The sequence below is a fragment of the Neolamprologus brichardi genome, chromosome 9, assembly GCF_056152115.1.
Source record: "Neolamprologus brichardi isolate AB-2024 chromosome 9, ASM5615211v1, whole genome shotgun sequence".
NCBI classification, from domain to species: Eukaryota; Metazoa; Chordata; class Actinopteri; order Cichliformes; family Cichlidae; genus Neolamprologus; species Neolamprologus brichardi.
In genome coordinates this window covers 27,083,469-27,105,120 of record NC_142112.1, presented here as the reverse complement: position 1 = coordinate 27,105,120, position 21,652 = coordinate 27,083,469, and the positions used below count along the sequence as shown (strand labels likewise).

The window sequence follows — 21,652 nt, the reverse complement described above, 5'->3', positions numbered from 1 at the left end:
TAATCAGAGTATGGTTGCCCAGTCAAATCTCTTAACTTGACCAGCCCCTCCCCCACTATCCCTGTGAGGTCATGCACCTTGTTGAATAGAGTTTAGTGTGGGAGAAGTGGCTGATAAAGATGGACAAACAAAAGTTAAAATGTGGAGCTGACGGAGAAATAGAAGAAGAAACTAGAAATAGATTGAGCAAAATGTGTCAAATGAATCATCATCTTAGCTGCTGCACTGTTAACAGTAGTACCAGGAACAGCTCACATAAAGCCCTGGCAGTCACAAAAAGGTATTGTTGCTAGGTAGTTTTTTTTCTTTTCTTTTTGACTGATCATGGTGGGCCACCTGGACCAAAAATGCCAGGGCCGATTTTTTTTGTCTCAGTCCAGGCCTGGTTGCAGCATTCACAAAGTAACACTCAAACACATTCTCAGACTTACCTGGTGACCACTCTGTCCTTTGTTATCCCACCCACTTAATGAGTCAGAGTACAAAGTTGGGAATACATTTCTTTACTGTTTTATCAAATAAAAACCCACAGATTTGTTTTATCATCGTGAAGAATCACGTGGACACAACTGGACGTAATGACAATCCAAATACAAAGTGCACTTGTAGATATGAGCAAACATCTGACTCTAGTTACAGCTGCATGGGAATGGCATGCCTGCTTGTAAATGGCTGTGTCAACTCTTAGAACCACCGCAGAGCCTCCCTCAGGCACCAATCAAAGGCACAAACAACTTTAGTGTTCTTTGACTGAGGATTACTCAGGCAGGGCTGCAGTCACGAGTCTTGACATTACAGGTTAAACAAAGTAAGCAAGAAAACTGAGGAATTTAAAAAGACAATGAGAGCAAGTCTAATTAACTATGATTGAAAATCTTAAACCAAAGCTAATAAGGTGACCTCAAAGTTTGGTTCTGTTTCCATGCTGAAAAAAAAGCATCACATCGCACAGGCCTGTTCCTTTTAACCGTACAGTGGGGCAAAAAAGTATTTAGTCAGCCACCGATTGTGCAAGTTCCCCCACTTAAAATGATGACAGAGGTCAGTAATTTGCACCAGAGGTACACTTCAACTGTGAGAGACAGAATGTGAAAAAAAAATCCATGAATTCACATGGTAGGATTTGTAAAGAATTTATTCGTAAATCAGGGTGGAAAATAAGTATTTGGTCACCTCAAACAAGGAAAATCCCTGGCTCTCACAGACCTGTAACGTCTTCTGTAAGAAGCTTTTCTGTCCCCCACTCGTTACCTGTATGAATGGCACCTGTTTGACCTCATCATCTGTATAAAAGACACCTGTCCACAGCCTCAACCAGTCAGACTCCAAACTCCGCCATGGCCAAGACCAAAGAGCTTTCGAAGGACACCAGGAAAAGAATTGTAGACCTGCACCAGACTGGGAAGAGTGAATCTACAATAGGCAAGCAGCTTGGTGTGAAAAAATCAACTGTGGGAGCAATCATCAGAAAATGGAAGACATACAAGACCACTGATAATCTCCCTCGATCTGGGGCTCCACGCAAGATCTCATCCCGTGGGGTCAAAATGATCATGAGAACGGTGAGCAAAGATCCCAGAACCACACGGGGGGACCTGGTGAATGACCTGCAGAGAGCTGGGACCAAAGTAACAAAGGTCACCATCAGTAACACACTACAACGGCAGGGAATCAAATCCCGCAGTGCCAGACGTGTTCCGCTGCTGAAGCCAGTGCATGTCCAGGCCCGTCTGAAGTTTGCCAGAGAGCACATGGATGATACAGCAGAGGATTGGGAGAATGTCATGTGGTCAGATGAAACCAAAGTAGAACTTTTTGGTATAAACTCAACTCGTCGTGTTTGGAGGAAGAAGAATACTGAGTTGCATCCCAAGAACACCATACCTACTGTGAAGCATGGGGGTGGAAACATCATGCTATGGGGCTGTTTTTCTGCCAAGGGGACAGGACGACTGATCCGTGTTAAGACAGAATGAATGGGGCCAAGTATCGTGAGATTTTGAGCCAAAACCTCCTTCCATCAGTGAGAACTTTGAAGATGAAACGAGGCTGGGTCTTCCAACATGACAATGATCCAAAACACACTGCCCGGGCAACAAAGGAGTGGCTCCGTAAGAAGCATTTGAAAGTCCTGGAGTGGCCTACCCAGTCTCCAGACCTCAACCCCATAGAAAATCTGTGGCGGGAGTTGAAAGTCCGTGTTGCTCGGCGACAGCCCCAAATCATCACTGCTCTTGAGAAGATCTGCATGGAGGAATGGGCCAAAATACCAGCTACTGTGTGTGCAAACCTGGTAAAGACCTATAGTAAACGTTTGACCTCTGTTATTGCCAACAAAGGTTATGTTACAAAGTATTTAGTTGTATTTTTGTTATTGACCAAATACTTATTTTCCACCCTGATTTACGAATAAATTCTTTACAAATCCTACCATGTGAATTCATGGATTTTTTTTTTTCACATTCTGTCTCTCACAGTTGAAGTGTACCTCTGGTGCAAATTACTGACCTCTGTCATCATTTTAAGTGGGGGAACTTGCACAATCGGTGGCTGACTAAATACTTTTTTGCCCCACTGTATATGTCCTGGACTAAAGTGGCAAAAATAGATTTTTTTTTTCTTTGTGTTACAGGTTTTCCCAGTTAATTAAAGGACTGATTATAGTGAAGCTGAGTCTGTTAATATAAATACTAAGATACTGTGTTTAAATAAAAAGTAACCAAATTTGACAGCTTAGTATGGAGCTTAATATGGAGTAATATATTAATATGATAAAATGAAATGTCTCCCCCTTATCAGGAGCCTTTACTTTTAAAGGGATTTTGTCACTGTCACCAAACTGTACATCATAGCACCTCTCACTATTGGATTAGGTTTCAGAAGAAAGATCACATATGTGTGTGAACCACCAAAGCCTCCTGAAGAGTCAGCTGAATGGGAAGAACAAGCCCTGTCGGTGATTAGATGCCCTGCTGGGATAATAACCTGACCAAACGAGGAGATAGAAGCCGCTGACATCAAGACAAGGAAGCTCCTGACCATGCATGGAGGGTTTCAGCCCAAGTCCACCTCCCTGAGACTGTAAGCTTAGCGGAAGTAAGGTGGCCAAGGATTAGTCAGTGTCAAAACGACCGTCCAGGATGAGACGAACACTCGAACATACTTTAGTACATCACGAAGATGGCCACAACAGACCGCCTGCTTAGAGAATACTTCAGGGAGCAGAAACCTGAGAAAGAAGAGGAACAATGAGAAGAACCATGATGGAAGGACAGGCCCCTGCATGGTATGTACCACCGGCAGATAGAGTAAGTGGCTGGCATCCAGAAATCCAACCAGTGGCTGGACAAAGCTGGACTGAAAAAACACAGCTCAGCGTATTAATCATGGCAGCACAGGAACAAGCCCTGAGCACAAGATCCATAGAGGCTGAGGCCTATCACAAAATTCAATTCAATTTTATTTATACTGCGCCAAATCACAACAACAGTCGCCTCAAGGCGCTTTATATTGTAAGGTGCACCCTACAATAATACATACGGAGAAAAACCCAACAATCAAATGAACCCCTATGAGCAAGCACTTTGGCGACAGTGGGAAGGAAAAACTCCCTTTTAACAGGAAGAAACCTCCGGCAGAAGCAGGCTCAGGGAGGGGCGGCCATCTGCTGCGACCGGTTGGGGTGAGAGAAGGAAGACAGGATAAAAGACATGCTGTGGAAGAGAGACAGAGGTTAATAACAGATATGATTCAATGCAGAGAAGTCTATTAATACATAGTGAGTGAGAAAGGTGACTGGAAAGGAAAAACTCAATGCATCATGGGAATCCCCCGGCAGCCTACGTCTATTGCAGCATAACTAAGGGAGGATTCAGGGTCACCTGATCCAGCCCTAACTATATGCTTTAGCAAAAATGAATTTTTTAAGCCTAATCTTAAAAGTAGAGATAGTGTCTGTCTCCCAAATCCAAACTGGAAGATGGTTCCACTGAAAACTGAAGACTCTCCCTCCCATTCTACTTTTAAATACTCTAGGAACAACAAGTAGGCCTGCAGAGCGAGAGCGAAGTGTTCTAATAGGGTGATATGGTACTACAAGGTCATTAAGATGAGATGGGGCCTGATTATTTAAGACCTTGTGTGTGAGGAGCAGGATTTTGAATTCAATTCTGGATTTAACAGGAAGCCAATAAAGGGAAGCCAATAGAGGAGAAATCTGCTCTCTCTTTCTAGTCCCTGTCAGTACTCTTGCTGCAGCATTTTGGATTAGCTGAAGGCTTTTCAGTGAGTTTTTTGGACATCCTGATAATAATGAATTACAGTAGTCCAGCCTGGAAGTAATAAATGCATGAACTAGTTTTTCAGCGTCACTCTGAGACAGGATTTTTCTAATTTTAGAGATGTTGCGCAAATGGAAGAAAGCAGTCCTACATATTTCTTTAATATCTGCATTGAAGGACATATGCTGATCAAAAATGACTCCAAGGTTCCTCACAGTGTTACTGGAGGCCAAGGTAATGCCATCCAGAGTAAGAATCTGCTTAGATACCATATTTCTAAGATTTTCAGGGCCGAGTACAATAACCTCAGTTTTATCTGAATTAAGGAGCAGAAAGTTAGCGGCCATCCAGGTCTTTATGTCTTTAAGACATTCCTGCACCAGGCAAGACGCCCCTGAGAACTGGCTCCAGCAGATCCCAGGAACACATCAGAGATCTCTGTCCAAAAAAGTGCAGTCGTAGGACCTGACCAGCTCCCAGGCCTCAGGTAGAGGAGCCGAGCTTGAAAAATAAAGACCGGGTGAGTGGGATATTATTTTAAATTATATATCTCCATCTCTCTCTCTATATATATATACACATATGTATATATATATATATATATATATATATATATATATATACATACATATTCTAAATATACATATATATATGTATATTTAGAGAGAGAGAGAGAGAGAGTGTAAAGGTATTCCTTACACAGAACCATATGCAGTATTTTACTAGATAACAAATATTGATTCATTCATATTTTTATTGCTTTAATCCTGCAGAGATTATTTTTTTATTTAAAACTACAGATAAAATTCATGATAGTTCATTGTTCAGACTGAGCAGAGAATATATATAGTTTTTGTTGTTATAAAGAAATAATCAGTTAATGACTTTGGTATAGTACGACTGGCATTCACACCCCTGGTTTAGAGGAATGTTTCCCCTCTTATCAGTTTTGTCACAAATTGTTTGTTAAATTGTCTGTAAAATTCGGCTGAGCATGATCAAGCTTGGACTCACGTTTGGTAATTAAAGGGTCCACTCTGAAAGTGAGTGTATTATATTGAATTTATATGTGATTATTCGTTTTGAATCATATTTAGACACTACAACAGGTCATACAACTAACAAATTGCTAATTAGCTACTGGATAGTGCATTAAATTGAATCAAATGTTGACTACGTTTGCAAACACCATATTCGATTAATATTATCATCCCATATATTACACAGTGAGCCAGTGGCACCCCATGAGAATGCTGTTGGTACACCCCTGTTCATCCAGTTGCACATTAAAATGTCTTTGTCCAGTAGGTGGCAGTGTATGTCTTTACGTTTACCCGTTTATGCTGCGTAAACCTAAGTGTCTTCAAAGCAGGTTTATTGTGCAACATAGAAGGATTTATGAGACCAAACTCCCCTCGTGGAGATACACCTGACATGCGTAGGTGTATATGATTGCTTTACTATGTGATTGCCCGCCAGAGTCCAGTTAGATTTACTTTCTTTTACGGTTGTGAATTTATTATTCATCTCTAGCGAACCACCCCCTGCTGCTGGCTCTCCTGTGTGTCGCGTGCACCGCCGTCATAAAAAGCCAGATTTATACTCGGCATGACGTCACGGCCGGGATGCCAGGCCCACGTGCGGGCAGCAGTGGGTTCCAGCCTCTGGGAGGGTCGAAAAGCAGTCGGACTGCCCCAGCACAGGCGCAGTGAAATCAAACACGACGCTGTCGGAAACTGATAATCCAGCCGAGCTGCTCCGGATTATCGCGTGTCCTTCTTCTGTTTTTAAAAAAGAAAATCCGAATCTACACCTCGGTTCGTCCCAGTCCCCTCCTTTTTTTGTTTGATGTCACCTCTCGTCCCCCCTCTCCTCTCCACCCCCTCGATGATGACGATTTTCGAGGAAGATGCGCCGGTGTGAGATTTTCATTGACCTTCGGATCCTCTCAGCAGCACCACAACCTCGTGAAGCGCAGCCGCTACCGGAGCGCCCCGGCTCCTCCCGCCGCCGCTGCCCCACTTAACCCCCCTCCGACGGCAGAAACACAGGTGCTCCGACTGCCTCTCCTCGCCGCTAATCTTCTGCTTTTTCCTCCTCATCAATCAAGACCGAGGCAGATGCCCCTCGCTCTGTCATCCCGGCTTATACTATGGTGGAGTTTCCATCTCTCAGCCCTTACTGGCCTCTCATCCGCTTTTTGGTGCCTTTGGCTATCACCAATGTTGCCATCGACCTCGGAGAACAGGTAACGGCTCCGGCTGGCTTGTTTTCAGGTTACGGGAGGGGAGGGGGGTAGGAAGACTCACGGCACCGCAGCTTTGGCTTTGCTAGCGACGGCTAACGGCCGTTTTATTACTCCGCCGCTGTGAGGAGAGTGCTTCGGTGTGTCAACTAGCATCTTTTATTTATTTAGCGTTTTTTAAATGGCCCCGGAAAACACCGACCGCTTCCCCGAGCTGACACCAGTCATTTCGAGTCTCGTTTAGTCCCCCAAAAACGGCTGGTTTGGGGCTTCAACTGCGGCTAGCTTAGCCGTGAGGGGTGTCGTGTATGTGACTGTCGAGACATCCATTAGGTTTATGTACATTATTTAGCAAAAGAGGCGGATCTGTCACCCACACGAAGGACCTGATGTTTTTTTCCTTCTTCCTTTTTTTATTCTGGAAAAAAACAAACAATGTCGCCATTGCTGCCGTGAAACGCACTGAGCTGTCAGTGTTATTAACAGCACGCCTCTTTCCTGTCATTTATCAGTCAATCTGATCCACTCGCAGATGATAGAGAATGGATTAAAACGCACCCAACATTTTCCTTTAATTGTCATATTTCCTGTCTGGACATTTCCTGTCCTTTCTTAGCCAAATGAGTGATCTCATGGCTGCTTTTTACCCCAGAGAGCCTGTGCAGATAGTGTGAGAATTAAAAACACACACAGACACGCACATAGAGGCTTGGAGATGTCAGGATTAAGCTTATGTAATGGCTCTGTAAATAGCACAGAGTCCTGCAAAAAGAGAAAGCAGCTGTAGTTGTGTTTTCTCAGGGTGACTGTGTGTGATCGCTTGTAAAGGACAGGCACATATTTTTTTTGTTTTGTTGTGTGTTTTACTTATTTGTATTTATTTATTTTTTATTGAAGGATGGTTAAGAGCTGTGGTGCTGTCTGGCTAGAGATAAAGTTAGACCAAGTCACGCTCATGCGGGCTGGTCATGCATCACGTGCTGTCTCACCTCTTCCTCTCCCCTCCCTCCCTCCATGCCATATCTTTTCCAGGCCCTCAACAGGGGCATAGCCACAGTCAAAGAGGATGCAGTGGAAATGCTGGCCAGCTACGGTCTGGCCTACTCCCTGATGAAGTTCTTCACCGGCCCAATGAGCGACTTCAAGAATGTGGGCTTGGTGTTTGTCAACAGCAAGCGGGACCGGAGGAAGGCTGTGTTCTGCATGGTGGCGGCCGGGGCCATCGCATTCATCCTGCATATCTTGATAGGTGTGTTTAGGGGTTCTTTGTGGACGCCTGATGACACGCTGTGCTTAAACCGCATCCTAAAAATGCGACGTTTTGGTGTTTGTGTGTCTGTACGCGCCAGACCTAAAGATTTCATTACTGCAGCTTTCACAAAACAATCGAGCGTGGGAAGAAATCGTCTCATTAACCTCTTCTCACCCACCTGTGGCCCCCTTCCCCTTTTCTCCTGCAGCATACACAGATTTAGGATACTACATTATTAATAAGCTCCACCATGTGGATGAGTCTGTGGGGCACAAGACAAGGAAGGCCTTCTTGTACCTGGCTGCGTTCCCTTTGTTGGATGCAATGGTAAGCATTGGTTTAAATGTACCAGGCGGGTTTTTAATCAACTCTGTTTTGTTTTCTACAACACACCAATATACGGCCTGGCTGCGATCAGAAAAATGGGCAAAATGCCGCTTTGTGTCTTGAGCTGACCTCTCTTTATTGTTTGAAGGCATGGATTCACGCAGGGATCCTTCTCAAGCACAAGTACAGCGTTATCGTCGGCTCTGCATCCATCTCTGACGTGGTGGCTCAGGTGACGAGACACACCCGCGTTCGCTTTCAGTCAAACTTTAATTCACCCGTGAGCGTGTTACGTGATCCCTCTCCTCTCCCGCAGATCGTCTTCGTGGCCATTCTCCTGCACAGTAACCTGGAATGCGTGGAGCCCTTACTCATCCCGATACTTTCGCTGTATATGGGGGCTTTGGTTCGTTTCAGCATCGTCGGGCTGGGTTACTACTGCAACATCCACGACAACATCCCGGACTCCAGCGGGCTTGACGTGGGGGTATGTGCTGACTTTTTTTTTTTTTTTGCATGTTTCGTAATAATAAAACTAGTCTCAAGCACGTCTCCTGTCTCTGTCCCTGCAGGGCGACGCCACCATCAAAAAGATGCTGAGTTTCTGGTGGCCTCTCGCCCTCATCCTGGCCACTCAGCGCATCAGTCGACCCATCGTCAACCTCTTTGTGTCTCGTGACCTCAAGGGCACCAGTGATGCCACAGAGGTGAGCGTATCACTCGTGTTTATTGTATTTCTTTTAATTACGAACTTGCTGCAAACTGCTTCATATGCTATTCTATGCTAATTGTTGCGATGCTTTCACAGGATCGTAAAGAGAGACTTTCGCAGTCTAATCTCCCCCCCTCAAGTTACTGCAGATGTAAAGCTAACAAACTCCCTCTGGAGCTTTCTGGCTTACAGAGATCCCCAACTACTAGAGGCAATACAAAGCTGTTTACCAGAATGAACTGGAAATCATTGACAACACTGGCTGCCAGTGGTTTGGGTGATTCACCATGTACATGTGAAACTCAGGGCTTCATAACACTGAGTGAAAACATTCCTCCGTGGCTGTACTGTTCGCTGCCCATTGTTGTTTGGGACACAATAACAAGCTCAAGGCCGGTCGCAAACTTTTTCAAAACCCGAACGCTGCTGGGAAAGTGAGAGACGCATGTGCTCCTCTCGTGTCGGCTATTGTTAGGCCTCTATCGTTAATTTAGCCGCGCGGGTGGTATTTTCAGCACTAGCGCCGATGTGCTGATGACTTCTAGCTGTCGTGTCTTTGTCATTCCAGGCGGTTGCTGTGCTCACAGCCACATACCCGGTAGGCCACATGCCCTACGGTTGGCTGACTGAACTGAGAGCAGTATACCCAGCCTTTGACAAGGTAACTCAGACTGTCCCTGCTAGTGTTTACAGTAGAAATAAGTCTGCTTTTTGTCTAGAACACTAATGAGCTTCTCTCACTGGTAGAACAATCCCAGCAACAAGCTGAACGCTGGCAGCCTTGTCACCAAGTCCCATATTAAGAAGTTTACATTCTGCTGTCTGGCGCTGTCACTCACGGTAAGATCTCGCGCTCTTTCTTTCTTTATTTATGCGGGGGGCACAGTGCAGTCTTGAGCCACCCCTTACTTCATCGTAATTTGCTTCCAAGGAGCCACACTTGTAATTTTGCCAGGCTTTCTGAAGGTTTTTTGTTTGTTTGTTTTTTTGGACATTGGGTGCATTTTTAAATTTTTTTTTTTTTTTTATCATTTTCAGTCCAGTCCTTGTACCTGACCATTTTCACAGGAATGTTAAGCCACTTGACACTTAGCTATAAATCAGTCAAGCAGGAAAAGGCACCAAACTCAACAAACTTGTTGTGTCTAGACATAACAGACCGCTTGGCAAACAAACAATGCTAGATTTTGTTACTAGCAGCTTGTCACGAAACATCATTTATTCCGGTGCTTTAACTTAAATATATGAAAAATGGCAAAAATGACACAGTAAGACAGAAATGTTTTTTCCACCAACAAGAAGGTTCACAAACAGCTATAAGCTGAAAGCTCTGCATGTGTTGGTGTGTTGTGCCAAAATGTGAGAAAATTGGACACATGAAGGACAAAGGAAGTGTCGTCTAATGTGGGGGAAAAAGTCTAGTAAAGACCTGACACAAGATCTACATCTGACCCTCTGGTCGATCTATCTATGGTTACTAAAGCCTCATCAGAAATGGTCTCAGAAAAGACCAAAGTATGCTAAAGAGAGTTCATTAGAATCTTATATACTGTATTTCCACTTGTGTTTGCACATGTTTCAATTAACGGGCGCAGGTATTTCTTATTTTCCTCTCAAAATATAAAGAAAAGAAAGGCGACTTTTGATTTTTGCACACCATACCGGATTATGTTGAAGCAATTTAACACATCCTTTTTTGTTGTTTTTAGCTCAGAAACGAAAAAAGCACCTAGTTGCTCTGCAGGCGTTGCTGTAATTTAGCCCCACTATTACTTAAACGTGTTGCCTCACATTTCTAACTGATAGCTTGTATTGAGTTCCAGTGTGTGAGGTGCTGTTAGCTGATCATTACTGTGCTGCCCTGCAAAAAAAAAAGCTCCTATCCCAAGCCAGGTATTCCTGTTTCACACACGGAAAACATGGAAATCTATATGGCAGCATTTCCTGATGTTTATCTTTCAACATCAGGAAACGAATCTTGAATGTGAAAGTGCAAACATCACTAACCTTTGCGTTTTTGTTTTTGTTTTTTTTGTTTTGTTTTTTTTTTCCTGAAGGAAAAAAGTCTTGGCAGCCGCCTGCCTTGTTTGCCTACTTTTAATCTTGCCTCATCACGGGTTACGGATGCTGTCAGTCAGACCAACATGACCAACAAAACCGGTTCAGTGTTCTGCACAAACACGTTCAACATGGCTTTTGCATGTCTCTAACCCTGTTTGCTCTACACAAAGGTTCAGAGTAATCGACTTTTTAATGACTCATATGTACTCTTCCTTCGCTGTGCCGTTTTGGTTTCAGGTTGCAGGGAGACACATTAGGGTGGAATTTGTGAGCAGGCTAAGGGCCTATATTTATTTATTTATTTGTCCCAGTCCCACCCAAGTTTTAAGAGCATCACAAAATAGGCATTCACATAAAACATGTCATTTAACACATTTCAAAAGCCCCTTGCAGGTATGCTTTTTCTGCTAAATAATGAGTGCTCCTGCGTCATTATGCACACGTCATTATGTTTCTCTGCTAAATGTCTGGACAGTTATGCCTTTAAATCAGCAAAAACGCTCTTCCTGATCATATTCGCCTTCTGTTCGGTATTAATGCGACGAGTGAGAATGAGCTTTTTCTTCAGTTAGCTGTCCTAACAGCTTGAATAAGAAAAACAGGAAGTTTGTGGCAAAGGTTGGGTCTTTTTTAAGGAGGAGGAGGAGAAGAATGGCACACCAGATGTTGAATCCCAGAGCTGTAAACATCTATGTGAGGGTGTGTGCTCGGCAAAGCACCACAGGCAGATAGGTACGGCCTGTTCTGCTGTGTCGAAAACAAGCCCTCGTGCTCTGACTTGTATTAATTACGCATGCAGGAAACGCAGCAGAGTGAAAACAACTGGAGGAGGTAGACGAGGCGTATCTGAGGAGGGGAGTGACTAAGCTTACGTAACGGATAATTTCATCTTATGCAAACAGACCTTGCTGGGGTGTCTCACCTTGTTTAGAGTAACCACGGTGAGTCAGGGGAGATTGGCGGCTTCGCTCGGGCTAGATAAATTGCTCGCCATAATTTTTTTAGCTAAAGTAATGATAACTGGTGAGGCGACGCCAAGTGAAATCATCAAAAGACGTAATCCTCACCCAAACTTTGGTTCAGAGGATCAGAAATCTGAAACTTCCTGCGATGTTGAAAATACTGCAGAGCATTGTGTCTTACTATGTCTCCAACCCAAACAGCCATTAATCAAAGAAAAGCACCATGATGGTGAGCCACAGGCTTAAAGTGATGCATAGATAAACAGTGATTTAAATAAAGTGGACTGGTTGCAGTGATGGTGGGATTAGTCGTCATTCATTTTCAGATTAGCCTGCATGAGAAAGACCTGAGTGGGAGAATCTGGGTAGGTGGGTGCTGAGCTAGTGGCAGGTTTGAGCGATCACAACTGCTGGAACATCAGGTGTTGTTGTTTTTTTACTATTTGAAGTGTTTTTACTGGGCAAGAAGATCCGTTCAATCTTGCACTTTTGACAGTTTTTAATTTTTGTGATGGTGTGTAGGGACAAATATCACGACTGACTCTGAAAGGCTCCATTCAACATGCCAGTGAACAGAAAAGTGACTTTTTACTCGTTCCTCGCCATAAATGAGCTGAGTCAAATGCTGCTGATTGAGAGCAATTATCATCGACCACAGAACCTAACTAAATTATAAAATTGTTGCCTTATAACTTTAATTTAAAAGTCTCCAGACTGAGCGCCTTTTGCGTGTAAAACGTTAGGACTTTATAGTCCAGTCGGCAACTTGGGGTGTAATTTCACAACATTTACTGTGTAATTCTTCTGAATCTGGAGGTGTAATTTTCAGTGCCTAAAAAGAGTAAACACTGGTTTTGGTAAGAAGAAGTAACAATGAGTACCTTTTTTATTCACTAAGTTAGGAGGGGGAAAAAGTCATCCTCCCTCCTTCGTCAGTTTTCACAGCCATCCGCTGCACTGCATGTTTAACATACTGGCTATGTAGTATTAATAATGTAATATTGAAACTTCTGGTTCCACCACAGAGTGCATCACACAGGACTGGAGTTTAAACCCAGAGTTCGCTGCATCTCTGTGACGGTGGGATTAGTCATCATTCATTTTCAGATTAGATGGCATAAGAGAGACCTGAACGAGAGAATCTGGGTCGATGGGTGCTGAGCTAGAGGCAGGTTTACAGAGCGATGAAAACTAGAGCAGTAACAGGTGGGTTTTTTTTGTTTTTGTTTTTTTTCAGCTGGTGTTGCATTTTACATTTATCTGTTGAGACTAGTTTAGAGTGATAAGATGGGAAAAATCACTCTAAGCTAGTGTGTTAGGTCTGTGACAATCTGGCAGCCTGTTCAGAGTGCACCTCGCATCAGAACTTCCCATGACCCTGAATTAGATTAACAGTTTTCACCTGTGGGTGAACTCTGTGGGGATTGAGCCCTACTGGAGATATTTCTTGTGTGTGATTATATCATTCTGCTTTCCATTTGTCAACTGTTTCAAAGTGTGGATCACCGCCTCACCCAGCAAGGCCAAATTTGTGTACGAGGAAGCTGGAATGCCCAGCAGAATTAATAGTCTGTTCTCTACTTATTCAGGTTTCAGAGAGGGCTAGGGTGACAGCATGTGACAGGAAGTAGTTACACAAAGCAGCAGGAAAGCATGTAGAGGTGAGCGAGGACTCCTGGAAGGTCTGGGTGCTTTGCATAAGGCTGAGAGTAGACTCAGCAAGTGAGGATGATTAAATATGACACCAGGTGATCGAGTGCATTTTATTGACATGCTGGTTGTCAGATGATCAGATCATCAGTGTTTTGTTCCAAGTTGAGACATTTCAGGAATCCTGAAAAACAGCTGGAGGACGGCAAGTACTTGTAGTTGGTAACAAATGGAGAGTGGCTGTTAGTTAGTCAAAACATGAATGCATCTCCGGAAACTCCAGAGGCATGAGCTATCAAGCAAATTTGACAAGGTTAGACTTTTTAGACAAGACATAAAAAACCCAGTCAGCGATAACTACGGGCGTGATAGCCTGTTATCAGCTTTCTCTGTTAACCCAGTCTTCCTGTTTCGGGCTCTGAGCACGCTCACATAAAAGGGGAGGAACTGAGCATTAAAAATTGTTATTTTCTGCATGTGAATTAATTTGACTGTGCAGTGCATTTCGCTGCACTGTGCAGCATCCTTCTGGCGTGACTTGGATTCAGCTCAACCGGTTGCACGTTGCAATCTGCATGATCTTTAAGGCATGCTTTAAGCTGAAAGAATCACTGAACACACACGACCTGTTCCCAGACCACGGTATGTGTTCCGCATTAGCTGTGATGACGTGCCCCATTAAAGAGAGCGCTTGTGTTGTGACACTGAATACTCTAGCTTTAGGCTCAACATACCTCCCTCACTCATTAATCTCTCTTTATAGAAGAGCCCCTCTGATCTAAGTCCAAGTGCGGCGTGCAGAGAAACTGTTTTTACAATTCGAAACAAAGCGATGTATTATTCACGTTCAGATCAGTTTGCTGTCCTGTTTAACACTATTAATGATCCGCTCGCAGGGTAATTGCTTTGAGATGGCTACAGTAATGTTGCACGTGCTTCGGAAACGCCTTCTAGGAACAATAACGCCGTCCATCATGCGTTCGCTTGCTTGCTTGTTTTGTAGGAGCTTCAAAGGGGCCCGCGTCCGGTCCGAAGCCACTCGAGATAATGAACTAATGAAATCTAATGAGGCATAGCGGGGGATAAATTAATTTAGTCTTTGTTCGTTTCCTGCACAGCTTTGCTTTGTGGTGTTTTGGAGTCCTCATGTGTCAGAGAAGATCCTGGTTGATGTAATTGGAGTGGAGGATAGTTTCGCTAAGCTGTGCGTGGTCCCACTCAGGATTTTCTCCTTTTTTCCCCTGCCAGGTAAGACGTACCTTTTTTCTCTTTCAGTTTCATTTTTGCTTCCAGCTGTGGTTTGTACTGGTGTTTCGTTCGGACAAGCGAGGCAGTGTTTCTGTTTTCTGTGTGTTTGCAGTGACTGTTCGGGCTCATTTGACTGGATGGCTCATGACCCTGAAAAAGACCTTTGTGCTGGCCCCCAGCTCGGTTCTGCGCATCATTGTCCTCATCACCAGTCTAGTTGTGCTGCCTTATATGGGGTAAGCTGCCACTTCAGAGAGCACTGAGAGGTTCACAGAGGTCAGCGCTGTGAGTCAGGATTACAGTTATGCAATACGTAGCTGCGGTTTCTCACTTTTTACTCCTGACGGGCAAATTCACGTCCGCACCGGTCCATCTTTAATTCACGGTGTTCAAAACTTAATCTGCTCCTTTTTTGTGTGTGTTTCAGGGTTCACGGGGCCACACTCGGGGTCGGATCCCTCCTCGCTGGTTTCATAGGGGAGTCCACAATGGTTGCTATAGCAGCCTGCTATGTTTATCGACAACAGGTGAGAACACCTGGACTGAGGTCATTCTAAACATGAGTACACACCTCTTTTTGCGTTTCTTTCTTTTCTTTTTTTTGCTCTTTATGGGTCTGTGACCCGACGATGTGTGCCTCACTAATTATAATTTTCCTGTTTAGTCATTATCCTTCCATCAAAGCACACATGCGAGGAGAAGGCTTGGGCATTTTTATTTATCCCTGTGCATGGGCTTAAAGTGGACCTGCTATGCTTCTCCTAGCTTTCTCTCATTACTGTTGGATTACTGGTGGATGCTCACGTGAAACTTGGCAAGGTTTGAAATAACATGTTGGTGAACCACAAGCTCAGGCTTCAGACTGATCTCTGTGAGGTCAGTGACAGTGGCCATCCCTCAGGCTTCAGTCTTGCTCTCCTAGAGATTAGTTAGCAACCACAGGTTGAATTCACAGACCAGTTGGCAAGTGGCTTCTGGCAAAGACGGCGCTGCACAAAAAAAAAAAAAAAAAAAATCCTCCTTGTCATTGCTTTGGTCACTAAAACACCAGAGTGGCCCGTGGTTTGTTGGGAAGATACAGTGGGGCAAAAAAGTATTTAGTCAGCCACCGATTGTGCAAGTTCCCCCACTTAAAATGATGACAGAGGTCAGTAATTTGCACCAGAGGTACACTTCAACTGTGAGAGACAGAATGTGAAAAAAAAATCCATGAATTCACATGGTAGGATTTGTAAAGAATTTATTCGTAAATCAGGGTGGAAAATAAGTATTTGGTCAATAACAAAAATACAACTCAATACTTTGTAACATAACCTTTGTTGGCAATAACAGAGGTCAAACGTTTACTATAGGTCTTTACCAGGTTTGCACACACAGTAGCTGGTATTTTGGCCCATTCCTCCATGCAGATCTTCTCAAGAGCAGTGATGTTTTGGGGCTGTCGCCGAGCAACACGGACTTTCAACTCCCGCCACAGATTTTCTATGGGGTTGAGGTCTGGAGACTGGCTAGGCCACTCCAGGACTTTCAAATGCTTCTTACGGAGCCACTCCTTTGTTGCCCGGGCGGTGTGTTTTGGATCATTGTCATGTTGGAAGACCCAGCCTCGTTTCATCTTCAAAGTTCTCACTGATGGAAGGAGGTTTTGGCTCAAAATCTCACGATACTTGGCCCCATTCATTCTGTCTTAACACGGATCAGTCGTCCTGTCCCCTTGGCAGAAAAACAGCCCCATAGCATGATGTTTCCACCCCCATGCTTCACAGCAGGTATGGTGTTCTTGGGATGCAACTCAGTATTCTTCTTCCTCCAAACACGACGAGTTGAGTTTATACCAAAAAGTTCTACTTTGGTTTCATCTGACCACATGACATTCTCCCAATCCTCTGCTGTATCATCCATGTGCTCTCTGGCAAACTTCAGACGGGCCTGGACATGCACTGGCTTCAGCAGCGGAACACGTCTGGCACTGCGGGATTTGATTCCCTGCCGTTGTAGTGTGTTACTGATGGTGACCTTTGTTACTTTGGCCCCAGCTCTCTGCAGGTCATTCACCAGGTCCCCCCGTGTGGTTCTGGGATCTTTGCTCACCGTTCTCATGATCATTTTGACCCCACGGGATGAGATCTTGCGTGGAGCCCCAGATCGAGGGAGATTATCAGTGGTCTTGTATGTCTTCCATTTTCTGATGATTGCTCCCACAGTTGATTTTTTCACACCAAGCTGCTTGCCTATTGTAGATTCACTCTTCCCAGTCTGGTGCAGGTCTACAATTCTTTTCCTGGTGTCCTTCGAAAGCTCTTTGGTCTTGGCCATGGCGGAGTTTGGAGTCTGACTGGTTGAGGCTGTGGACAGGTGTCTTTTATACAGATGATGAGGTCAAACAGGTGCCATTCATACAGGTAACGAGTGGGGGACAGAAAAGCTTCTTACAGAAGACGTTACAGGTCTGTGAGAGCCAGGGATTTTCCTTGTTTGAGGTGACCAAATACTTATTTTCCACCCTGATTTACGAATAAATTCTTTACAAATCCTACCATGTGAATTCATGGATTTTTTTTTCACATTCTGTCTCTCACAGTTGAAGTGTACCTCTGGTGCAAATTACTGACCTCTGTCATCATTTTAAGTGGGGGAACTTGCACAATCGGTGGCTGACTAAATACTTTTTTGCCCCACTGTAGCAACACGTCTGCAAACGCACTGCCCTCCTGTTAACAGGATGATGAGTGATTGGTCATAGGGATCATCTGATTGTTTGGATTTTATCTCTAATTTTGAAAATTGCATTACCTTATAATATAATTTTTTTTTTAAATTTAAAGCAACAAATTAAATTGAAACTGTGAAGTCCAATTTACAAATTGAAAACAGAAAGTTCGCTTTCAAAATAAAAGTTTACTGCTTGCAGGTCAAGCTCAGCTTTTAATTTGAAGGTGAATGGTTTCACTACCAAAGCAGTCCAAGGAGGTTTTTAGTGCAGAAGCACTCTTTGTGATTTGTGACCTGTCAGGGAATTTTTTTCCATAGCAACGAAGGTCACCGAGGGTCACGGTTTGTAGGCCTTTGTGACCGAGTCTAATACAGTCACCTCAGGTACAGAACTCCCGGCCAATGTTTAATGTTTCTGTTTACAAGGAGCAGCCAATCAGTAGAAAGCTTGCACAAAGGAGGAGGAGCTAAAACGACTTGTTGCAGACAGGTCGAACTAACAGCATGATTAATATGAAGGATTATTTTGAGCTGTAAGTTATGCAAAGTTCCTCTAGCAGAATTCTAGAATTAAAAAACATATGAAGTTGACATCATCATAAAGTGTCACCTTTAATGTTCTGTTTGTCTTAAAAATAAAAAAAGTAAAATTGAAAACGGTACAGCTTTAATAAACTTGCTATTCTGTGACACCTCTCTGATTGTCAGAAATATAACATTCTCTTTGTTTATTTTAGGAAAATGTTAATTTGTGAGGACAGCCGGTTTCAGATGAACAACCTTGTTACTCCCGGCATCCTGTTGAAGCAGCAAGCTGCACTGTGTTCATGTTGTATAAAAAAAAAAAACGTCTATCTGAAAACATGGCGTCTCTTCCATTTTAATCCATTTTAGGCAAATAAAGAATCTCCAGCTTTGCTTTTTATTTTAAAGGAATATATATGTATGTCTTTCATGAATGGTGCATCATATTTTTCTACTCAATATGAATCAGTAGTCAGCCTGCTTTGCATGAAGACATGAAGGAAAGTTGGTCTTTCCCTGTTTAAAGGAAACTAAATCTGCCTACAAGTAAGGCTAAAGCTCTCTGATTAACACCTTACAGCTCATTAATCCGCACAAAAACACCTAATTGGATAACATAACAGGCTGAGATCATAGCCAGAAGGCCGTGGTGTTTCTTGGCTAAAACGCTGTGCCCTCCTGGTGTTTGAGCCAGGCAGCTTCATGGTGAAATCATTGTGCTCAGCCAAGAAATAATCAGGCACAAACCTGCAAACTGCTTTTTGTACACGGTTGTTATCCAGATTAAAAAGAGATGTAAGGTGTTAATTAGAGACTTTAGAGGTGCTGCTGGATGGATTTTGTAACCTCTGGACTCACAGTGGCTTCATTTTTACTCGTTTGATTCAGCACAGCAACGATTTTGTTTCCATTTCCCCCGTCTGCTTTGTCCGCAGAAAAACGAGATGTCCAACGAGCTGGTGGTGGAGGGCGAGAACTCGGCCCCCATGAGCGAGGTGTGCTCCAGGAATCAGATGGATGCCATCGAGGAGCTCCAGGAGGAGGACGAGGAGGAACAGGAGTGAGATCCGAGGGAGGAGGAAGGTAAAGCCGAGCTCAATGTGGGACATACGGTGCTGGAGGAGAGGAGAGAGGGGACCCCCGAGTATGGTTTTGGTTTCAGAGGTCCCCTCGACAGAACTGAGGTCTTCTTCTTCACGTCGACCACCTCACCATTAATGCGCACACTGTAAAGAAAGCCATGCACCTCCACGTGTTCATCCATCAATGTAAATACCGTTAGCGTCTTCCGATCTTCAGTACTCATAATCTGCGAGGCGTAATAATCATTTTCATGTGTTGGTAAACAAGGGAAATCGACACGGGAGAGCTCTTCCTCCTCAGCGGCGAGAATGGAAGCGTCTGTCGAGTGGTGGTGGAGTTGCCAAAAGAGTTCTTTATGTTCTTTAATCGACGATTAAGCAGCAAGGCCTTGCTTGGATTCAGATATAGACATACTGTGGGACTTGTTGGGTTGTGCAATCGTATTTTCCATACAACGGTGTACAGATTATTGTTGTTTTATATAGGTAATGCATCGTGTATATTTAATTGCCCAGGGGGGTCAGGAATCCCTCGTTATATATCACTGCGTGTTTCAAAACGAACCAAAACGCCAAAAAAATAGTTATGATTGTTCTCTTTCCATGCAGTCTGGGAGTCAACTTTTGTTTTGCCCAGCATTTTCCTGGTGGTATTCAGGCTGTCATATGTACTGTATATACTGTAAAGGCATTCTTATTTGGCAAATAAATTGCTTTATTAATAATCTTCATGCTTACCTGGAACTGGCTTTACCTTCTTGTTTCTTTGAGTCTAACAGATACCACTGCAAAATCATGTTTATTTTTCTCCCCCTGAAGTGGATCTGTCATACATTTCTGTCATGTACACAGTGGTGGGTGCTCACAGTATCGATACACTGTACTTATTTGAAGCTTGGGCTATGTACAAGTAATCAATGAGGGTTTAATAACTTCAAAAATTATTTTTTTCCTTCTCTTGTGTGTTGCTAAAGTTTAATAAAGGGGGTTTTCATATAAAAGCTACCTTTTTGCCGCTTCCTCGGGAGCAGGGTCGCTCCGCAAGTTTAAATTGACGGTTTTGCACCAGATGCCCCTCCTGATACAACCCCAAGGGGTTTTGTGTCTTCAGCTGGAATCAAACCAGCAGCCTTTCACTTGTCAAATGTGTAAACAAGTCCATGTTATGTAGTCAGAAAATTTGGTTTTGTAAAATATTCCCACTACTCTGCAAGTTTGGAGGGTTTTAATTAAAAATGCCATTTTGGTTGTGAAATAAATTTTAATCTTGTGTTTATTTTTTTAGGAAAGCCAAACAGAGTGCGTGGGAGACTTTGTATGGAAGCTCATTTCTGCCACAGAAAAAATACATTTGAACAATAATTCCCAGGAAAGATTTTGATTCAAATATCTATATTTCGAGATAATTGACCTGAAATTTTAACTTTTCGATGGGATATGTTTTTATTCAGTAGCAGAATAAACTTCAGAGCTCCGTTTTCAGTGACCAGAGTCCAGACGGTGACTCGGTGACAGAGTAAAGTTTCACTCACTAGATTGCCGTCAGTATTTTCAGAGAACAAAAGTTTTCAGCCTTTGTCCCCACATGAACGCCCGCTAACAGAAATATAAAAGCGGTTTCACACAACCAGTGAGTGAAAGTTAAACCTACTGTTCTCTCCCACAATAAGCAGGTAACCATTGTTAAATCTGCATTATACTCCATCAGAGAGCGTGTATGAATGGATCTAAGAAAATGTAATTTATTGGTTACAAGTTTGGTTATGGCAGAATTTTTTTTAGGCCTGTATCGTTTCTGAAAACTAAAGGGAACTGAATTTATAGTGGATTTTGGACTCTTTCAGCTTAGGTTTTTTTTTTAATTCATTATATGACATTTGTGTCAGGGGTGAGAATTAATAAGTTTAAAACATGTATTAAAATACAAACACTGTTTTCATAAATCTGTGCAAGTCTCATCGTGCGGGCTCTGACAAATTTGACCAATCTTGCAAAACTTTTGTGATTACAAACTAATGTTTTTGTTCTTTTCCACATCTGAATTTGGTATTAACAAAATAAAAACGCTGGCAAGCAAAGGAAGCAGTGCTCACAAGCACCAGGTTCAGATTTCAGAGGTCAGGCGAGGGGCAACCAATCAGAAGAAAGTGGGCTTTTACTCTTTTCTGCCATAAAGACATCTGACAACCTCCCCCAGTACCCTAGATGGCCAGTGTTGACAATTCAATTTATATCTACAAAGATGTGGCTTTGTAGTTAAGAAGAGTAATTTCCAGGTTTTTGCAAGGGTATAGACCTCTGATGCGTAGCCAGTCATTTTGTTCTGGAAGCAGGTCAGACACCAGTTCAGGAAAGAGAAACAAGGGTGACCCCGAGAAGGTATCCGAGGGTGAAGAGTTAAAATATGGAAGCCTTAAAGAGCTGGCCTGTTTTGCACAAGGATGAGCTGCATAAAGACCCAGTTTAAGATGCTTTTAAACTCATCCTCATCCTGTTTAACACAACTTTATTCTAATTGGCTGCCCCTTGCAAACTTGTGGGTGGAGCTTGTGAGATGACCATATTAGAGATATCCTCTCCCTCACTGACATCATGC

At 43.3% G+C, this 21,652-nt stretch overlaps 1 protein-coding gene across 1 annotated transcript; it reads left to right on the top strand.

Annotated features, from left to right (window-relative positions):
• The first annotated feature begins 5,912 nt into the window (after window positions 1-5,912).
• Window positions 5,913-19,781, top strand: ankha (ANKH inorganic pyrophosphate transport regulator a). The gene is made up of 12 exons (XM_006795002.3): window positions 5,913-6,528; window positions 7,558-7,774; window positions 7,986-8,104; window positions 8,253-8,336; window positions 8,421-8,591; window positions 8,677-8,811; window positions 9,385-9,477; window positions 9,564-9,656; window positions 14,608-14,737; window positions 14,850-14,973; window positions 15,165-15,264; window positions 18,910-19,781. Exons 1-12 carry the CDS (start codon window positions 6,433-6,435, stop codon window positions 19,036-19,038), a joined length of 1,491 nt encoding a protein of 496 aa, XP_006795065.1. The 5' UTR covers window positions 5,913-6,432; the 3' UTR covers window positions 19,039-19,781.
• The last annotated feature ends 1,871 nt before the right edge of the window (window positions 19,782-21,652 follow it).